The 22493-nt window shown below is 37.8% G+C and overlaps 1 protein-coding gene across 5 annotated transcripts in view; it reads right to left on the bottom strand.

Annotated features, from left to right (window-relative positions):
• Positions 1–202: 202 nt before the first annotated feature.
• Positions 203–22493, bottom strand: part of KATNIP (katanin interacting protein) — a 61059-nt gene continuing 38768 nt past the window's right edge. For 4 of the 5 annotated variants that reach the window (XM_065684011.1, XM_065684009.1, XM_065684012.1 and 1 more), the window contains exons 17-26: positions 19396–19573; positions 16765–16930; positions 12411–12568; positions 12022–12086; positions 10199–10309; positions 8220–8359; positions 5481–5582; positions 4640–4800; positions 2218–2306; positions 203–836 (exon numbers count right to left, since the gene is read on the bottom strand). In XM_065684011.1, coding sequence (XP_065540083.1) covers positions 781–836; positions 2218–2306; positions 4640–4800; positions 5481–5582; positions 8220–8359; positions 10199–10309; positions 12022–12086; positions 12411–12568; positions 16765–16930; positions 19396–19573 — 1226 coding nt within the window. In that variant the 3' untranslated portion in view covers positions 203–780. The remainder of the gene's footprint in view (positions 837–2217; positions 2307–4639; positions 4801–5480; positions 5583–8219; positions 8360–10198; positions 10310–12021; positions 12087–12410; positions 12569–16764; positions 16931–19395; positions 19574–22493) is intronic. The other variant, XR_010613657.1, reaches the window with a different exon arrangement.

Here is a 22493-nt window from a genome sequence, read left to right on the forward strand (position 1 = left end):
TGTCTTTTCAGCCTAGCCAACAACAGTTAAGAAGCGTGCTTTATATAAGCAAATACCCAAGATATTGCACTCATGACTTAGCACAGAAAGGGAAGCAGCACATTTTGATTCTACATCAGATGTTGCAAAAGTATATCTCTGCTTCATGTCTAAAAGCATATACTGACTCCAGTTTCAGTTCTCTCTGGAAACAACAAGCAAGTTCTAAATGAGAAAGGAATAATCTTTTATGGAAAAGATTTACAGGTTATCACAAAAGAGAAATGTTCAGTGAAAAGTACATTTGCATAGCTACAAATCCTGCAGCATAATTATTTGGTTAGAGGTTTTGTTTAAACGACTACATATGCAGAGTAGTTTGTGTTTAAAAATGCAGTTCCCTCCTTACCTTCTGCTAGTTAAAATGCATTTACTGTTTCCCAAAACTGATGGTAGGTTGCTGGCAACACAGCTGGTTGGTGCAGCACAGAGGTATGGCCTCTTTGTTCATATAACCAAATTCAGGCAAAATAGAAGAACAGAGCAGGGGGGTGGGGAAAATCAGACAGGTAATGACCATTTAAAAAAAACCCAACAAAACAGAAAACTGAATTTATGCTTTAAATTTCATTACTGAAGTAAATGTCCTGTAGCAAATAGAGCTTCTTCTCTTAAGACAGGAGGTGGTTCAGCATTGGCAGACATGGAAAATCTTCTATTTGGATGACACATATCTTGGAGATGTAGATTGCAGTTATTTAGGGCTGGATGTATTCAGGACCTTCCAATCACAATCCCGTGTTATCTTTTCCTCCTCTGCAGTCCTTTCTCACATATGCAGGTTTTTGGACGCAAAGCTGTTAAGGAAAATAAAGTGCTGTTTTAAGACTGTACCTGTATTAACAGTGAAACCACAGACTAAAATGAGGAAGAAACATGTCTATTTCTCTTTCCCTCTCAGAAGGAAAGCTAAGATACTCTTTTCAGTAATGTTTCTTACATTGACAGTGAGTGTTGCCAATTTTTTCAGTCCTGTGGAACAACTTTCCTGAGGAATCTGGTCTGAATCCAATGTTGACACTGTTCTGAGTAGGGGTTAGGGCGTCCCACAGGAGGGGACCACCTCTGAGTTCTCCTCCAACCCAAATCGTTCTGCAGATCTGTTTTGTCAACTACTGTGACTGATACAAGCAAGTTCTACAGAGGAGATATGAGGTAGATGGCAACAGACAGTCCTCAGCTGCTGACTTCAGAGGCATTCTGTGTACTTAATGTTTGGACAATAGATGTGATGGCCATGGCAACGACAGCTGTTCACTACTGGACACAAGCTATGTCTGCACTGGGACACAGGATGTCATTACAACAGGCACAGAGATGTTCAAAATACTTTTGACACAGCTGGTGCTAATATACTAACAACTTTTAAACCGTATTTGCACAGGCAATGGCATTTCAAATCCTTCTCCTACAGAGCTGTTATGAAAAACCATCAAATAATTTCTGTAACACTTTCTGGAGGAACTAATTGGAGAAAGTGTCATGCTCAGGAGAGAAAACCAATCATGAATATACCAGCTTGGCTGAGAATTTGCAATGTATTTAAGGAGCTTTTCTGAGTAATTTACAATGAATGACTGGGACTCTTCAGACTATAAATACAATCTACTCTTTCTCTTCATGAAAAAAAGAGGTTGTCTTTTTAATTATCACTTTGTAAGAGAAAAGACCAACCAGAAAGACAGTGGGAGGAATAAAGTCAACATGTTTTACCCCTTGTTACACTTATTATAATTTTGGATTTGCTTGAGGAGCAATAAGCAGCTGATTCTGAGACACACATGCATCATCTCTAAAGCTGCTCAAAAGGCCAGTGAGGATGCAATGAGCCTATTATTCCAGAAGCTCTCTATAAAGCTGTACAACTGACAACAGTTTTTAGTTTATCTTCAAGCAGTTTCTTTTCTGAGGACTTCTGTGTATGTGCTAGTATACACTATGACTACATGCCACGTATGTCTTTGATTTATACTGTCCACTTTCTGATACAGATATAGAATAAAAATCCACTGGAGTATGACATTCCTGGTTTGCCTTTCTATAGCAGAAAAAGTAGAGCTTGATATATAAAATAGGTGTAAGTCTCCCATCTTTTCCCAGTTTAGGTCTATAACAATGTTCACTACCTATACTGTCTCTGTGGAAAATGAGAAGAAAACTGTAGAAGACAGAACCGACCTGGATCAGCCACAGCCTGCTTCTTTTTGCTGTTTGTAACAATCTCATTTTCATTCATCATTCGTACATCCTGATCTCCCACATGATTGCTGGAAAGATTAAAATCAGTACAATAGCCAAAATAATCAACATTGTGAGAAGTTATGAGTTATGCAAAAGGTTACCAAATAAGTTATTTAAGTCCTAGAGGCTAAACAAAGCTATGAAGCACAGCCACATTATGTGAGACTGTCTAGAAAGGAAAGGCATTCTCTGTCTGCAGCCACCTGAAAGATTTCTTGCCAGTTTTAATTAGTGGCATTCGTTCAGGCACACATTCGAATAGAAATACCATATTCACTCTACAATTTTCATGCCTGCCTACACAGCTGGAACTACATTAACCAAAAAGAGAGATTTTAAATCAGTGCTGTTCAAAGACGGTATAAAAATCCCTATATGGAACTTAACACTGTTTTGTAATGTTGATATAGCATTATTTGAAAATTTTCTGAACTAAACAAAATCCATTCAGTGTGACAAGTTTTGTTTGCAAGCTGCTGCAAAATGTTAACGATTTCTTTTTGGGAAAGAAGTAGTAACTTCAGAGTTAAATGAAATTAAACAACTTGCAGGAAAGAAACAAGTGAGCTGAATTGAAATTAAAGAAAATATCTCGCTCTCCTATAGAGAAACACAAAACATACATGCTTTTGGAAAACAAAATAAATGTATTTTTCTTCTCTCTACAAATACTGCACAAAACAGGTTTTCATTTTTGGAGAAAAATGTAATGTCTCTCAAGCTGCCAGAGTGAAAGAGGGGAACCAATCCTGAAGTAAATCAGAACAGACGCAACTGGTGATAATATCAGACTCCAGTTTGGGGTTCATAAAATATTGAACAGTAACATGCGAGAGAGAATAGGCCAAAATTAGAGGTAACACCACACAGAAGCTCAAGAGCATTTTTAAAATGGAGAGGTATTATCCAAATTCTAGCAAGGGATTTGTCTTCTCTTGCTTACATACCTATATTTTAGTAGGCTAGTAGGTGAGAAAAAGGAAAATAAGATTGCAAACCAGGCTAAAAAGGAAGACCAAGAAAGCTTCTGCACAGAAATCTAGAAGGGAAGAGACTTAGCATGTTCTTGATTGGAAACCAGACCAGTTTGTGTGACACCAAAAGTATGCCCCTCTTAAAACTAAAGCAAAGGATATGGGTCTTATAAGTATATGGAAAGGAAGTTGTGTGAAAAAGATCTGTGGTTACAGCTGGTGTTTCTCTGCTTCCAACAAAATAACTTTATTCCTAGAAAGATATTAAACTGAAGAAAGTCAAGGTTCATTTCTCTTCCTTCCTATATCCCACTGAAAAAAAGTTCTCATATTTATATTTCCTTGAGACATTTTCATTTCCGTAACTTTTTCACTTGAAAAATTGTCTACCTCCAAAATTTACCATGGCAACACAGCCACTTGTACGAAAACATGAATCTAACACAATACATACAAACAATAATAATTTATTTCAATATCTGACAGTACCAATGGCCAACAACCAATTCTTTAGAGAAACACGGGAAAACAAACCCCATAGGCAAATGTGAACTTCTGTTCTTAATCAGGACAGCTTATGTCCCTTCCACTTACTTTTAAATATTTGAATACTCTTCTGAATGAATCATGTGCCATTTCTGAATGCAAAACTTGCCCTTTTTTCAAGTGATATACGTGCAAGATGTTCTATTTGTTAGCTGTGTAATGTGTAAGTGCTCATTCCTATAAGCTTTAGATTTTTCCCTTTTATTCGCATTTAAAATAAATTATTCTTTCAATCTTCATTTTCTTTGCTAGGGACTGGTTTTTAGACCCTATCAATCCTGACCTTCTAAGTATAAGTGTGTTTTTCACTGCATTTCATCATATTTTCTGTGAGATGCTAACTTAGTGGTTTCAAAATGTCATTCCTCTGAATGCAATTCATTTCTCATTTAAGAAGTTAATTATTTCAGAATGTTTATAAAAGGAGAATTCTGGTTCCTTAAGTACCTGTGCCAAATCAGAGGATTTTATTTTCTTTACTTTTGATGTTTGATTCTTTTTCTTTAATGTTTTTTTCCTCCATGTGATATCATTGGGATTTTCTATTTTTTCTCTAAGGAAGACTAACTTTTTCTTTTTGCAATTATTACTACAGGCTTCAATGAAAACATATGTATATATGATTCACAAATCCCAGTTAAGTGCCAAAAATACCTACAAATAAAGCTGGTAATTTGGTCCTAGTACCTAAAAAAGCTATTGTTTTTTCTCGTTAAGTGAGGCTGAGTATGCTTTGGGAGGGAATTTTCTATAGTAATATGCATATTGCTGATACCAGTCATATTAAAAGATTTTTTGAAAACAAGATTCTTTCTTCTAATCAAGATCCACTCACATACCTAATAACAGTTCTCTTCTCCTGATGGCAAATCTTCTCATCATCTGTAAAGAGAATGGTATGATACGGGACCACTGGATCACAGGTTGGTAGGATGCCTGATACTACATGGTTCACCATATCCAGAATCCCATTGTAGACTAGCAAGTCATCCACAAGAAGCTAAAGATATTTAAGAAACAAACAAACCAACCATCTGAAAGTTAGGTGTTGCTTTCAGCAGTTGTCTCTATCAGTTAACTAGAAGTCATTCTGCCCTGTTTGTTTCACAAGTTGGGTCATTCTAACCCTAACCATTCTATGATTCTATGATTAGTTTAGCTTTTGTTCCTTAAAACTTCCATTTCTCTCTATTCGCTGCTAGGTTTTGATGTTGGGGTTTTTTTTCCTCCAAGTTTTTTGTCTTCTCAGTGATGTTTCTAATGCAGCTTTCAAGTAGATAATTAAAAATGTATTTCATGCTTTACATAATTGCTGTTCTATTAACTGGAGTGAATCACTCTTAAATCTAGGAATTAATGAATCCCACCTCACTTCAGCTGTCTAAAACTTGGATTTGTAGCTTAAGCCAGTCTTCCAGGCCTGCTCTACAGTCTACAATCTTAAGACAATTATCTAAGAAAAAAAAAAAAACAGATAAAGTGTTCCTTCCCTGGACAAGAAAGGGAGGACAGATGACTGGCATAGATTAGTCATTTCAACACTAAATGCATAGTTAAACAAGATGAATCCCATCCTTTGAGATTATATGGAATCACACTTCAGTAAACTGTGAAAATAAGTACAGAAATCAAGCAAGATGACTCACCAGAACATACAAAATACATACAAAAATTACTTACACCAAATTCTCTCACGCCTCTCTGAGGTGTTTTGGCATAGTTCCATAACTTGATCATCGACACAGTAGTAGGTACATCAAAAATGACATATACCCTATTCACCTGTAAAAGAGAATTAATTTATATTTAACCACACAAATTCCCCAAAGAAATGCAATTCTCATGCATGTTGAATAAAGAGCTTCACATTTAAAGAGATCTAGCTAGAGGACAGATAACTGGTTCTAAGGATTTAAGTTCAGCTATCAGCTCTGTTGATAATTCACAGATGTCTCTACCCCAGAGCTGCCCTTTCAAATGTATACGTAACTCATCAGAAGATGACATCTGCACCTGAGCTTGTCATCCTGGACTGCTAGTCAGTTAGAGAAGGGGTAGAAAAACACATCAACCAAATACAAACATGTGCCTTCAGATAAGACGAGCTGGAGTCATTCTAGTCTAGTCTAGTCTGCTCTGGTCTGGTCCAGTCTGGTCTGGTCCATTCCATTCTATTTCATTCAAGCCTGGTCTTGTCTGGTCTGGTCCATTCCATTCTATTTCATTAAATTCCGCTCCATTCCATTCCACCACATATGAATGGAATCCACCTTTCTATTTGCAAGACTCAAATTTTGCTTACATCCCCTGACTTCGAAAGCTCTTGCAGAAATTTTGCAGGTTTTTTGTGAGAAACCCTAATAGGAGTGCAGCGACCATTCTCCAACTGCTTGCTGAACAATTACTGCTTCGAATATTGTTCATTTTACATTCAGTGACATTAATGTCAAAATGTTAAGACCAAAGATTAGGCTGTAGGAAACCAATCTTTCCTATTACAGTTAATTCTATGTTACTCCTTTTATGAGCTACTATATCAAATTTAGGCCAGTATATCTTAAGCTTCATCTCCAGTATCCTGTGAAGCTTGAATCATTTGATACACTGGAGAAGATGTTATTAGTAGCGTTAAATCATTATGCATTTTTTTAACTAAAGAAAGGTAAATGTGATCAATAGAAACGTTTATAGCTGTAATTTTCCAGAACACAATTTGGGCACAGTCTCCAATAGCAATTGTCAGTCTCACAGCAAATGACAAATTTGATGGAAAATATATTGAAACAAATAAAATTACTATCAATAACAGGGAAACAATTCAAATTGTATTTACATTGGTAATAAATTCACAAAAGATAAAAACATTTTTAGAATTAGAAGGGAAAAGATATTCAGAAAGGAAAAGAAAAGCTGTAATATAAAATTTCCTTAAAGCTTTCAAACCTTCCAATATAGCAAAGAGTTAATTCAGTTTTCTAGGCAACCGGCATGTTTCAAAGCAGCCTAGCAATGAGGATGTAAGCATACACAAGCTTTGGATCAGCATCCCAGCTACAGAGGATGATCACGAATAGACTGACTGCTAAATCCACTTGCACTTCCTGGCTGCACTACCATGGAAGATGGAAGAAAGAAAAGTACTATGTGGATCTTGAAAAGGTAAAATTTGCTACAGCTTAAGCACAGGAAGTGCCATTAAATTGATTACTCTTCCCTTCTGCATATCACACTCTTATCAATTTACCCTTTTAAGGCTGATATCTTATGTTCTTCTACAGTACTTTGGTGTCAGACACAACAACACAAAACTGTGCATGCATCTGTGCTACAGCTCCAGGTACTGTTACTTTCCTTTTTACCACAATGAAACAGCCTCTGCAAGCATGTCTTTTATAAGGACATGAGCAAACTCAGATTGTTGTCAAATCATTCAATCATGATGCTAAATGGACATGCGAGCATCGCATCAAATTAATTACCAGGTTTCAAGCTGTGGGACCTACACAGTAGGAGCTTCAAGCATTTTACACAGAGCTTCCATTTTCCTAAGAAATGCAAGTGGTCAGTATTCCCAAGTACACTTAAAGGCTTTATCTTAATTATACCCACTGCATCACAACATACGATGTTGTATGAAGTATTTCTGAAACTGACTTACTTCTTTGCTTTTAATATTCTAATTAATAACTGTAACACACAGAGTAAGGATTTTTCCAGCAGAGTAAGCTACAACATATCACGTGTCAGGTTTACCTTTTGTTACTTTTGAAATGCATCCTCTTCTAAGAAATTAATACATATAAACTATGTCCATAACAGGCCCATAAAAATGTCCTCTCCCAAACCAGATCAGAACTCATCTAAGTTTATCTACTTTTCCTGTTTAGACATTTGATACCCCATATTTTAAGCCTAAACTTCTAAAAGGGCTGAATCGCTTTGGGCCCTAGGACATGAAATACTGTCATCTCTAATTTATGAGTTTGAATTCAATACAGATAATGAGATTTAAAAATTTCTTCCTGCTGGAATAACATTCATTGCTTATTGTAAAAACAAATTTAAGATCCCAGTCCACTCCTGTTTGAAAGGTGTTTAGGCATATTAATATGCATATTAAATTCCTTTGTCAGTATCTTTATCGTACTAACTGAAAAAACATCTATGCTAGTCTTGGAAATTCTGCTGTTGCACCATGGAGACAGAAGGAGATTACAAACCTGGGAAATCTGTACTGCTGCTCTCTGTGCAGTGAAGAGAAAGAAACTGGAGTAAAAAGAACTTCTTCCAAAAGGCAGTTATTTAGCATCATTTACTAGTATCAAAGTCACTTAAAAATTATGTATGCTTCCCCTTTCCTTTCTGCTTCTAGCTACATCTATGCACATCAGTAAAACAGAATGAAAAGAGAAAATATACCAAACCAGGAAGAATTGGTGCAAGCCACATATGTCTGCCATCAGTTGTGTCATTTACTCTGTCAATTAGTTTGTCTGGAGTTCGAACGTCTCCAGAGACATCTTCTAAAATGTTCACACTATCTGGAAAAGCAGCAATATCTGAAAAATACTTTAAGGGTAAACAACCAAAAAGGACATTTCAGAAGCACCATACTTGAAAGTTCATGCCTGCTTTTCTGTGTTCCATGAGCAACCATTCGCCACTACAGCAGTAAAATGCAGAAATACTCTAAGCTCTTCACATGGGTAGCTGAGGAACTTGGGGGTATATTTTTAAAAGCAGGACAAACCTTACAGATTCTGGCATTCAAAATTATTCAAAAAATAGGAATAAATTAGCTAAATGCATTTAATATATTTCCAAATTTGTATTTATGACTTCATCAATAAAGTTCCCTTATCAGCAATAGACACTTCCCAGGGTTTTGTGACAAACCCCGTTTTTTTAGCATGCACTTGTGAAAACCTCTCATATGAAATACATCTGAAGAAACATATACTTCCAGGAGGCAGTCATCAGCCAGGCTAGGTTTTTGTCGAGTTCCTCAAGGTTTGTGATAAAACCCAGGAATTGTCTAATAAAGCCTTCTTTTGGTTTTTTGAGAGGAAAAGATTAAACCTGCTATTGAACAGACTGCCTATGTAACCAGATTTTCTAAGACATTAATTTAAAAACATATGTATATTAAAGACATGCCAAGAAATGGGGATAGATGGCACTTCCTTCAGAATTATAAAATCCTAGTAATCCAGTTTGAGGGACATTAATTTCTCCTGTCCTGCTTTCTAAAAGGCTTGAGTCTGCAAGTATTTACAAAGAATTTAAGGAATAACACAGCAATACCTCAACTGTTTGAGAAAAACTTGCTCCAGGCTCAGTGCTCAATTATCACATTCAGTACTGCACCAAGACAAATATGCTCTTTTTGAGATCCTAATATATCCAAGCAACACTACTGCACAGGCAGAAACAGGACACCATTCAAAATGAGCTGAGGTATCTTTACCTGGCATTGCACTGCACTGTAAAGACAGACCACTTAAAAGCTAAGTTAAATATCCCTTGTTCTTAAAACCAATTTGTTACCATTTTTCAATTTCAAAATGCTTCTCCTCCATTACATATATTCCAAGTTCATCATGTAAGATACGACTAAAAACAGCACTCAGGAAAAAGCCTTTATGATGTTTTTCATTGTGTCCTCTATTTATTAGGCAAGAAGGACCCTTAGAGACATACAATTTATGCAGCATTCATGCTTTTTATCCTTTCTAGTTGGCTAAAAAACTTTTTCTTCCATGTGACTGAACTACATGAATTATATGTTAGGGTATGAAGCTTGCAACTCTTCAGAGACTTTAGCTGATAAAGAGCACTGAAGTGTAATCTTGATGACTATGAATCTTTCAAGCATGTCCTTCATTCCCTCTGGTTACCCAGGGAACACTGAATCAAATTCAAAGTCTCAGCCGTTACCTTCACAACTGGATTGGGTGTCTAGAATAGTCTAAAGCTCCAAAACAAGAGTTATGAAATATTTCTTTCTTGTGGCACAATGAAAGATACCACAACAAAGAACTGAACTCAACCTTTCCTTATGAATTTATAGCTCAAACTTTCTGGTCCTTCCATACCATAGCAGAATACATGTTGACAGCAAAAAGTACCATATCCTTCTTAAGCCTTCCCTTCTCTGACCTTGTCTTGCATTGTTGGTACATCCCATTCACAGAAGAAATATTCTGAAAATATATAGAATACATTAAAACATATGGAAACAAGTATCATCACACAAATACTGAGAAATACAAGCAGAGTAATTGCATGGAATAAAATGGCAATTTGGAAGAAGTAGCAAGTGATGCCATATGGTAATTTGCCAGGGAGCAAACTGTGTATCTGAAAGGGATAGATGCACTTGGTCTGTAGAAGGATACTGTTTTCAGTTAGTAAGATTTGGTCTCCATGTTCATTGAAGAACTCCAGTCCATTCAAACCAATGTAGTATGGATCACCCCAACTTGTCAGAAGCTGAAATTGGAAAATAACTAAAAAGCAAAACGCTATTAAGGAAAATTCTGATACTTTGTCTAAACAGACTATTTAATTTGTGGTTTTCAAAATTACCGTGCAGGACACATCTTGATGTTAGACACTTGCAGCTTAGAAGAATGAAAACAAAAAATATCAGCTTTTCACTTCAGACTTCACTATGTCTAAACCTCTCTGAATAAACAATTTTCTATTAAGACATGAAGTTTGCCTTTTCTGTCACTGATAATACACACATGAACATCTGCAGGTGGCACAACTACCCAAAAGTTTATCTATATGTTTACATATATACATATTCACATATATGTACATTCATCCATCAGATGAAGAACTGTTGAATTAGTGTGTGTCTTACCTTCTTGTACACTGCAACTTAATAACACCACAGCTCCTATTTGGAGTCTTTACTGCATTCCTACATTTCCTGAATATGCCTTTGCCTAGTTTTGAATTACAGGGGTAATAACTGGCCAGTAAATATGCCCCGAAACTGAATGGCTGGAGTCTATGCTGTCCATTTTGCTAATGAAGTACCCATTTCTTTCTCTTTGCTCTATCCAGACACAGATTGTAGACACAGAAACTAGCAGGGAACTTAGTATTGCTGAGATGTCATTGTCTCCAAAGTTGGTTAGAATAGCCTAATGGATTTAAAAGGCCCATCAGCTAGATGCATGGCATGATAGCATTATCATAAAAGACTGTACTTATCTAGGAAAACTTAGGTTTTAAAAAATCACAAACACTAAGAAAGTTGGCAAAAATATTACACAGTTCTAGTCAACCTTAATAAAGATATAAAATGAGACAAACATTCAAAGAAATGCAAAAATGTGAAGACTACTTCTAGCTTTCATAGGCTGGCTCAACTGTCCTAATGGACCTCTAGCTCAAGCTTGGATGGACTACAAAAGGCAGAAAAAAAGCTACCAGAGTATCTGAAAAGAGGTCACACATTCATATTTATTTATTCTTAATTCATACTTACTATAAGCCTTCCTTATATTCTTGAAGGAGCGTGACCAGCAGGTCGAAAGACGTGATCCTGCCCCTCTACTCTGCTCTTGTGAGACCTCACCTGGAGTATTGTGTGCAGTTCTGGTGTCCTCAACATAAAAAGGACATGGAACTGCTGGAACAAGTCCAGAGGAGGGCCACGAGGATGATCAGGGGACTGGAGCACCTCCCGTATGAAGACAGGTTGAGGAAGTTGGGGCTGTTCAGCCTGGAGAAGAGAAGGCTGCGTGGAGACATCATAGCAGCCTTCCAGTATCTGAAGGGGGCCTATAGGGATGCTGGGGAGGGAGGACTCTTCATCAGGGACTGTAGTGACAGGACAAGGGGTAACGGGTTAAAACTTAAACAGGGGAAGTTTAGATTGGATATAAGGAGGAAATTCTTTCCTGTTAGGGTGGTGAGACACTGGAATCGGTTGCCCAGGGAGGTTGTGAGTGCTCCATCCCTGGCGGTGTTCAAGGCCAGGTTGGATGAAGCCTTGTGTGGGATGGTTTAGTGTGAGGTGTCCCTGCCCATGGCAGGGGGGTTGGAACTAGATGATCTTGAGGTCCTTTCCAACCCTAACTATTCTATGATTCTATGATTTCCTACAGCACCAGAAACTGTTGGATCCAAAAAGCTCAGGACTCATAGCATATAACCCTAAAATATTCTATATGACAAGTAAGAAAATGACAGAGAAGGATACAGCCACATGGCATTAATGGTGCTTCGTAGTCCATACTAGCTTGTTCCATTCTCTTTGAACCAGTCCTGCCAAAAAAAAAAAAAAAACAAGACAAAATGGTTCCTTTAGGTACCCTTGGCTCATTCAGGAAGGAAGAGAACAAAACCAAAGAACTAAGCCTCCACAAACACCAGCCCCTGAACTCCCTGCCTGCAATTACGGACTCAACTGTCCTCTGATCTCATGAAAACTGGTTAACAGCGCATAGTTAAAACCCAATGAAACATTTTGCTCTAAGTACTTCATATTTTCACCCAGGTGACTCATACAGTTGGCTTCAACAAAGAGTATGAAAGAATACCAGTTAAGAGAAAAGGTGTAGATCAGATAATAAAATCATCCTACTTTACCTCCTTTGTACTTTATTAATCAGCTGGGGCTGTAGATAGTCCAGAAAGAGAATTTCCTGGGCAAAGTCAAAGTGGCAGTTTCCTGGTCCCTTGCGGATAAGAAAGCCCTCTGGTGGGGAGATCCTGTGGCCATCCAGCAACACATGGACTACCTTAGCCTTATTTAAAATAACATAAGATTACATGACATGACATAGAATAAAACAGATCCAAACCAATCACACTCACTTCAGAGGCTGAATTAATTTCTATAATTTTGTTAGATTTATTTCATTCCTCTATAGTATGACATCCTACGGCAAAAAAAAAGCTTAAACCAGCAGACAACAGTTGCAACCCATATTCTGCAATTTAGAACATCACAGCTGACACTGATAGGGATGGGAGAGGTGGTGATTTGGTGGACAAAAAAATAAATAAAAATGCATTGCAGAGATCCTTCAATTACTGCATCTCACTAGATCTTAGTAAACTGAAGCTTCCTTTCTTCACCAAAAGGTTGTCAAGCTCTGCAACAGGCTGTCCAGTGGAAGTGGGGAAGTCGTCATCTCTGGAGGTATTTAAAAGACATGCAGATGTGGCACTTAGGGACATGATTTAGTGGTGGCCTTGGCAGTGCTGGGTTAATGGTTGGACTTGATCTTAAAGGTCTTTTCCAACCTAAATGATTCTGATTCCTGAGCCTGCACATCAACAGAATGGAGAGACTCAGCTTTGAAGTCAGCATATGTCACAAAGATGATTTGAGGAGACAATTAGAGTCATCAGGCTCCTGAATGCATTGCTAGATCAGGCCTGATTGCTCAGCACTGGCTGAAGCTAGCCTTTAAGAAATCACAAAAGCTGGTGCTCTCTCTCAAGCAGACTCTTTTGTGTCTCTGTTGCATTTATATAAAGGCTGTATTTATTTAACTTTGTGGCAGGTGGCACTTGGACTTTTCCAGGATCATGCAAACTCATCTACCAAGCAGTGCTGTATGTTACCTAAGGGCATATGAATAAAGAAGAGGTATCGTGCCAGGCAGAAAGAATTGAGCCTTGTCCGCTGCATAGATGCATGCATGTCTTATACAATCTCTGAAGATTAAACTAAATAATTCAGGCATACTTATTCAGATGATGCAGGAGTCCTGGCCCCTTCACCCTCCCCCATCAGCACCATCTGGTGTTGTATGCATGATCCCAGCCACGTAACAATTCAATCATGCAACAACAATTATCACTGCATCTTGCCCTGAAATATGTTAAATATAACTTAGCATTAATCACAAGCAGCATTTGTTGCACTAACTACTCATCTTTCACTAACTACTGGTAAAGGAAGGAATAATACATGTAAAATACAATAGGACAGCCTTTAACTAGCACTGATTAAAGCTTATTGACTAACAGACTGAACCAAAACAGAATCATGTAGTTAATGAAAGACTTAATTTAGTCCAGAGATACTGTGAGACAGTTTTCTAATCTCTGGATGTTATAGTGACTGATATATATATGCTAATGTAAGGTTAACTTAGTTTTGTATACAAACATTTCATTTTCATTATTAGCATTTCCATTACAAATAGACATGCAATATTTATGGTGAAAAGTCCCATTTCAGGTGTCTGATAAGAACTAAAACCATTCAGAGTTTTATGCAAAGCCCACGTACTACCAGTGACCTGGTATTCATATTCATATTCAACAGTTCTCATATTCTTTCCATTTGTAAATGATTTTTTTTTATTCCATTACAATTTCAGTTACACATGCAATATCCCCAAAGCAGATAATTCTCAGGAATATTTGCTTTGTTTTGCTTTTTATTTTTGGGTTTGGGGTTTTTTTCCACATACATTTGTTGATTTGAAAACCTCTGGTATTGTACTAGGCTACAGGAGGTGCTCAGTACATTTCCAAACAGCACTAAGACTAATTAGGAGGGAATGTCTGTATGACTACCAAGTATGGAGAAAGAATTATTTCTGGTTTCATCTTTAATACATGTGGGAGCAAAGAACGGAAATATCCTTTTCGTATCAGAAAGTCTCCTGCATGCTACTTTCTAGCTGAATCAGTCAGCCAGAATAAGGAAAAGAAGCGAAAAATCCACTGAAATACACTTTAGTTTAGGAAACATGTATTGAATGGGACGTCTAGAGACTTAGAGATGAAATCTTACCTATTACACCATAGCTGCTTATATTTATGTGTCCTTTACAGCTCTCATTTCTAAGTAATTTTCATCATCCAAGAAGGCACTCAGCCATCACACATAGCATTTTACAAATTGCATAACAAAGCTCTCACAAGGTAATATTTCATAGAGCTGGAAATAGCACACAAGTCTTCATTTTGACAGTTCACTGCCATTACCCTCTCATACTAAAGCTGTGAATAGAATCCACCAGTATACAGCTGCCTAGGAAATCATTAGATCTCATACCCAGGGACTGGGTCTTAGAATGAACAGCAATACTTCAAGAAACAGATGTCATGATGCCCTAGGTAAACACTCTACAGCCTCTACACCAGGGCCAAGCAGATATCTTGCATCTTCAGTTTTCCAAATATTTTTTCATCCTTTTACAGGCCTGTAGGTATGAACTCCTCATTTAAATTGTACCCACAAACTGTTATGGGACCTGCTATGCCAAATGCATGCTTTAGCAGACTCACTTCTTTTTTCTACCTAAGCAAAGTAAACTGCAATTTTTCTTTTTTCCTTGGTTTTGCCTCAAAAACCAAATTCCATGTTAGATTCTAGGGATTTGGGTATTTCTTTCCCTCCTTTAATAACTGAGACACATACAGGGAGTTGATTTGGTATGAAAATTCATACCCTTCCAACTCCCCCCAGCTCTATATGCTGTCATATGGCACTAGATGGATGTCCCTTTCGTCAGTTGGGGTCAGTTGTCCCCACTGTGTCCCCTCCCAGCTCCTTGTGCACCCCCAGCCTCCTCGCTGGTGGGGTGGAGTGAGAAGCAGAAAAGGCCTTGAGTCTGTGTAAGTGCTGCTCAGCAATAATTAAAACATCAGTGTTTTACCAACATTATTCTCATCCTAAATTCAAAGCACAGCACTGTACCAGCTGCTAGGAAGAAAATGAATTCTATCCCAGCTGAAACCAGGGCAGAGATTTTAATAAAAAAACCTTTGTTGTTATACAGGGGATATGTTTAGATGGTAAGCTCAATGTGCTCGTCAACCCTGCCATGTGTCAAGCACATTGGGTTAATGCCATGTATTACAAAATTGGGTGCCATATGTTAAAGTCTCTAAATCAATTGTGGCTTCAATGAAAGATCTTACACTCTGGCCCTCTGGGAGTCTTTGGCCAGTCTTGGCCACTCAGCAAGATCCCATGCTGATATTAAAAGATGCCAGGGCTCTTGCTGTGGAGATGGAACACCTTGCCACACATTTATGTAGTGCTCATATTAAAGTAATTCCTGGAGGGTAAATTTACACAAAGAAGCAGAAACTTTTGCCACTGACTCGCCCAATCCTAGGAAGAATCCATGCCTCTGACTTCAGTATTATTTTTTTCCAGAACTGATCCTTTTTCTCCTGTCTCTCTCTAGTTTAATACATACCAACATTTTTCTTCTTATCTATTGACTTGAGTTTGACATCAAGGATGTAACAGTTATATGTCAAGAGGAAAATCTGGAAACAAATGGATTCATAAATTTTCTATGCCGTGAACAGCAACTACCTCTTCATTGTCATTACAAATAAATGCATAGCTTCTGAGAATAAGCAGGGAAATGATGTAACACAATCTGCCAGTCAATTCCAAGAATTCAATATGAATAACATATAAACCAAGCAATTTGGCAAAAAAAAAAGAAAAGAGAGGAGATATGTTATACAATTTTAGCTAAGCTAGTTCACTAAGCTGTTTGAAGATGTCAACTTTCTCTAATAAACATTAGAGTTGTAGAGACGCCTCTTGGAAAAGGCAGTATTGATTGACTGGCCTTCTATAACTTACCTAAACAGAATTTCTGTTAGAGAAGTGTCCTTGTTCTGCCTCTCCCTGTGTTCTAGGAAATAATCATATGGTAGGCCAAAATACTGGATATTGAGAGGATACCACTTCAGAACCATATATCTTGAAAATAGTATGTGTCTCTTAGAAAAATCAGCCATGAAGACTTCTTTAAACTGTCTCTGGCTTTTTTTCAATATTTGCTGTTTGTGGAGACAGAAATGCATTATACCTGCCACAAAATTCAGACTCAGACAATCTAGAAAGATTTATGGTGTTCCATTAAGGCAGCTATATTCATTCATCACAGTACCAATTTTCCAATGCACTACTGTATATTTTTGCTGGCAGTGCTCCTTTGCTTTTACTTACCCCTCTATAGGTATCCTCTGGAGATTTATTATAGTTCCAAAAGCGAAGCCCTGCAATACTTTCAATTTTATCAAAATGGATTGTGAGCAGATGATCTTCTCCAAAAGAGAAGGGAATGAGCCACATATGGTCATCCTCTACTGTGATATTAGTCCCATCTATTAACCTACAAGGAGAAAAATCCATTAGCTGCAAAAAGGAAAAGCTTGCTTTTCTCATGAAAATCAGGTGCTTTACTAGGTGTTTATTTTTTTCCTATATGCCACTTACAGCTTCCAGGGCTTACTGTGCCCACGTGTACGCAATTAAAAAGCACAATAAACATCAAAAATAGTATGCAATTGTTGAATTAAGGACAATGGGGAAGAAAAGCAGTATTTCTTTTAGTTGGGTCTGTTTGAGGAAAAAGAGAAAACTCCTTAGGTTTCGCTGGGTGGTCAGGGGCAGGCAGAGGAAAGTTCAACTACCTTTCTACCAAAATGGCCAAAGGCAAAAGGCTCAAACACAATATAACTTATCAATATAGTCCCATGCCTACACTAGTATATATGGCACTCTGCAGTGTGTTGCCAATGCAACTATCATGAATCCGACAAGGAGCTGGATGGCAGCTGGATAACCTGGAGAAGCACAGTTTGTTCACACCCTCCTTCATGCACACAAGCATAGTTCTACTTTTTCAAAAGAGCTTTCTACCAGGGTGACAGCATCTTTTCGTAAAAGCACTGACTTGAAGCTGCCTAAAGTTAATTCAGTTATTTCCTCATTTTGGAATCCTGACTTTATATTCTACCACAAACTACGGCATACAAAGATAGAGTAAAGGAGAATATGAACTAATTGTCCACTGTAATTACTTTGGTAAACTACCCAATGTACTTATTATTTATTTAAAAGTTTAATGGAATATGAGTGCCAGACTTGGAAGTTGCTTAAAGAAGATTTGAATAATGACTCTTTCACAGAGAAGCCAATTAGGGAGCCCATGAGAGAAGATACAACCCTTGACTTAGTCCTGTATAGTGCACAGGACCTATTCCAAATGCTACAGTTGAAGAGCACTGTAGTATACTTACACTCAACATGCTTGTGCCCAAAAAGGTTCTTAAGCAAAAATTATTAAATACATAAAAAAAAAAAAAAAAAAACAAACAAAAACCAAACCAAACCTCCCCCCCCAAAAAAAAAAAACCCACACCCAAACCCCCAAAATAAAATCATTACACACAACACAGAGAACATGAAGGGATATCATACTGGAAGTACAGAACAAATGTATCCCACTTACTAAGAAACATGTTGGAAAGACAGAGGACTTGAAAAATCAAAGCTAAACTGGCTCAGTGGCAGGATAAAGAAAGTTATTAAAAGCCATCTTTCAAGAAAATTCATGATCAGAAAACTCTAACTTGATTGGATCATAACTCTGGAAGTCTAAATGCATATGCACAGGCCAAACAAGAGTATGAAGGCTACCAAGCAAAAGGTACCATAAATAAAATTCCTCAAATACATCAGGAGCAGAAAGCCTGCAGAAATTCTGTAGGATCAACAGACAATGGGGCTGTAAAAGAAGCATTGAGAGAAGGTAAAACACCAACAGAAAAGCTAAATGGCTTCTTTGCAACTGGGTCCATTATGGTGGAATATGGAGAGAATCCACCACCAGAATCTCTTCATCACAGGGGATGTCATGGGGAGATTTCTTAGATCTTGATGCCTATAAAGGGATTTTCATATAAACAGGCAGAAGAACTGAGGAATTATATACAAGTAAGCTTGACATCTGTGTAAATCAGATCAGCAGAAATTACAAAGTTAGTGTACATGTAGATAAAAACAACATTCTAAGGAAGACTCCACAAAGACATTGAAAAGACAAGTCCTAATTCATAAAATTCACAGAGCACAAACATGCCAGAGGACAGGATTACAACTGAAAATACCCTTTAAAAGAGAGATACAATTCAGAAACAACAAGATGCAGCTTCAATAACAATCAAATTCCACGTCCTGTCCAGACCCATAGCATATGATTTCTATACTGCTATCATTTAGGAAGTACAAGTTAATTTGAGAAAGTATACTTGTCAATGAATAAAACTTCATTAGAATTACACCCAAAAAAAGGGGGGGGGGGGGAGGAAGCTGCAGAATTACCAACAGAATGGCACCTGTTTGTGCAATTCCCTAACACATCCTCACACTTTGCTAACTTAAAATTTTTCCTTGAAGTTAACCAGAAAGCCTGCATAAATATCATTGCATATGCATAGACAGATGCTACAGAACACCCACATTTCTGCCTAGAAAGTCCTTAGCAGAGATACCAACCAGGCATGTTGCCATCTCCTAACTCAAGCACCATCTTTTGGAAACATCTCATTCATGTTTCTACAACAAGCTGTTCCTGGGTAGCTTGTGACATCCAAGAATGAGCAGTGGTGGTATGAAAATCATTTTGCATTAACATGTGTTAGAAGTTTATATAATTCAGTAGCTTTATAAAGTCTGATGTAAAATCCTCTAAAATCAATAAACTCTAAAACCATTTGTCCAAACAACAGGCACAAATATAAAGAAAGAGCCCTGCAGAAAATGCTTGGACAATCCAACTCTTTCATTACTTACTTCTCTAATGTTCTGGAATCTCCTGCATACTCCGGAAGATCATTCAAGTCTTGGGGTGAAGCAGAAATCTGTTCTGTATTTATTTTTAATGCATTACCATTCTTTCCTATCACTTCAAGTCCTGTCAGTCCAAGATAATGAGTGTCTCCCCAGGTCATGGTAAAATTCAGCTGCAGGCCTATATAAAAGAATATAATCTATACACATACTGAGTAGTTTGAAGTAAGAAGCCAAGATAAGCATGCATGCAACCTCCAACAATTAGCAGTACATGTATTTCATTTAGATTATATAACTTGCTATGCTGTATTTGGATACTTCCGGGTCTGCATGCCTACCTCCATGTAATAGCATAGTATCTTCTGTAAACCTGTGATAAACTCCTTTAGTGGGCTACCAACATTTTGTTCAATCTTAACTACACAAATCCCAATAAATCATGTTATCAAGTGTCTCATTACTTAGACTGCAGACCGACAGTAATTGAATGATACACTTAAACAGGTACATGACAGATTTTGTGATTATGCAGACACAGAGCAGACCTATTAGTCTGAAGTCTATCATTTTTTTGCCAGATAAATGACTATATAGATTCATATAAATCCAGTTTCTCATAAATCAAGAAATTGCTAGAGAACACTAACTTGTAGTTAAATCAAAAACCAAATATGGTTCACTAATGTGTCTTCATGTCAAAACTTGACATATGGAAGTATTTTAAGGGTCAGCATTAGTGAAAAACGGCAATGTTGATTTGCTTGCATCTCCAGAAAATAAATAGTAAAGAAAAACTGGGCAGACAAAAGATTGTACATGTATCTTCAGGTTCACCCGTTTCATGCCTTACTGAAAAAAAACCTAAGTAGCATATACAGATTTAACAAGTAATATTCCAATCCGATCAGGCTCTATGAAAATCCATCAGTGTAAATTAAAAATATCTTTTGTTTCACACATTAGAGAAGCCCCGAAATAATCAGGTTGGATAATGTCTAAAGAAGCATCATGTAGTCATGATGCCCTGCAAAACAAACAAGCATTAAAACTATTAAGCCATCCAGCCCAATTACCTATAAGTAGCCATAGTAATTTACACAAGACTGTCTTGATATACACATAAATTCACTTGGCTGTTAAGATCTCATTAGCATTTGCAAGGACACTAAGAAATAAAGAGTTCCATTAGCTGACACGTTTGGAGATGTGGTTACATTGATATTAAACACTATTCCCAAGGCCACTGCTAAGACTAAACTTGCTTCGTATACAAGTGTGCAAGAGTTCTCAGGCAAAACCAAAGTGTATTTTCAAACAAAAGGGAAAAGATAGGGGGAAGCAGCTATTCACACAAGGTTTAGTATCTACATCACTGTATCAATGCCTTCATAGAATCTCAAAACGATGCAGGGTGGAAGAGTCCTCTGGAGGCCTGTAGTCCAACTCCAAGCTCAGAACAAGGTCATGAGATCAGGTCTCTCAGGAGCTTATCCAGTGGAAAACTGAATGTCTCTAAGGCTGCCAGATTCAAAATCTCTCTGGACCCCTGTTCCAGTGTTTGACTGCCCTCAGGGTGAAAAAGATTTCCTAATACTTAATTGGAAATTCTTGTTTTCTACCTTGTTTTTTCTGCTGCCTCTGAACCCAGTCCTATTACCATGCCTCAGAATAGCCTGGATCTGTCTTTTCTATGCCCTCCTGATAGCTATAGACAGCAAGATCTCCCCTTCACCTTCTCTTCTCTAGGATGAATAAGCCAAGGCAGGCCTTTCATGCTTTTCTCACACATCAGGGACTCCAGCTGCCTGACTATTTTGGTCAATGCTCCTCCACCTTACTTGCACCAGTAGGTAAATTTTCTTCCTGTTCTAGGGAGCTCCATACTTAACAGTACTCCAAGTACAGCCTCACAAGTGTCAAATACAGGGAAACAATCTTTTTTTCCTGCCCTGCTGGCTGCACTTTTAGATCCCAGGAGGCAGCTGTCTGCCTTTACTGCAAGGCCGCACTGCTGGCTCATTTTCAACTTGTGGTTTACATGGACTTCAGACCCACCAGTGCAAAGCCGCTCCTTAGCTAGCTGGCCCCCCAGCCTGTCCTGTGGCAAGGGTTTTTACATTCCACCTGCAGGTCTGTGTATTTGTCCTGAACTTCATGAGGTTACATTGGGTAACATCATGAAATTATCCTTTATTTGGGCCTGCTGAGGTACCTCTGAAGAACAGCCTTGCCTCCAGCTTATCAGCCACTCCCCTCTGTTTAACATCATCCACGACCTTGCTGGGATTGCACTTTATCACATCATCCAAGTTCTTGAAAAAGAAAAAAGATATTGATCAGCTTAGACTATGATAGTATTGATCCCTGAGGGACATCACCAGTAACCAGCCACTAGCTGGACTTTGCACAAGTGATCATCACATTTTGAGACACTATTTCTCCTTGGCATCATGACTGGTAATAAGATGAGAGAAAAACTACCTACAGCAGGTCAAGGATACAAATCCTCAGTGATTCCATGCACAATTTATTACCAGGAGTTCCAGGTGAAGAGGGCAGTATTGATCCTAAGATTTCCGTAATTCCCACTAATTCCCCCAAACCAGAAGAACCAGTACTCTCACTCCAGGTCTAAGAGACCACTCCACAGAATCCTATTTCTTTTGTGCTGATGAAAGGACCAGGAACTGATACTGAAAATTCTGAGCCATCCAGAAAATAATTTAAAAGCCCACAGAGAGTTATTTTAGTACAGGATAAAGAAATCAGGTACTTTAAGTACGGATATAACATTCTGGTCTAGCTTTACTGAAGAGTTTCCGTTGTGAATCCAATCTGAGAAATTCTGTCTACATAAATACATAGGACTGGGAGAGAATTACTGTGTAAGGGACAGAGCTATTACAAATCCCATTCAGGGACTAGGCCAATGGGTAGTGTTATTTTTCTGCGATTAAAACCCAACTGTTATGATACAATGTTCTAAAAGGCATAGTAACAAAGTAAAAAAGCTTCTGCCTTTGTTTACTGTGGCCTTCAATAAATCTTCTTTATTCTAGATCTGACATCTGTTACAAAGTTCCATACAGCTCAGACAA

The sequence above is a fragment of the Lathamus discolor genome, chromosome 6, assembly GCF_037157495.1.
Source record: "Lathamus discolor isolate bLatDis1 chromosome 6, bLatDis1.hap1, whole genome shotgun sequence".
Taxonomy (NCBI): Eukaryota; Metazoa; Chordata; class Aves; order Psittaciformes; family Psittacidae; genus Lathamus; species Lathamus discolor.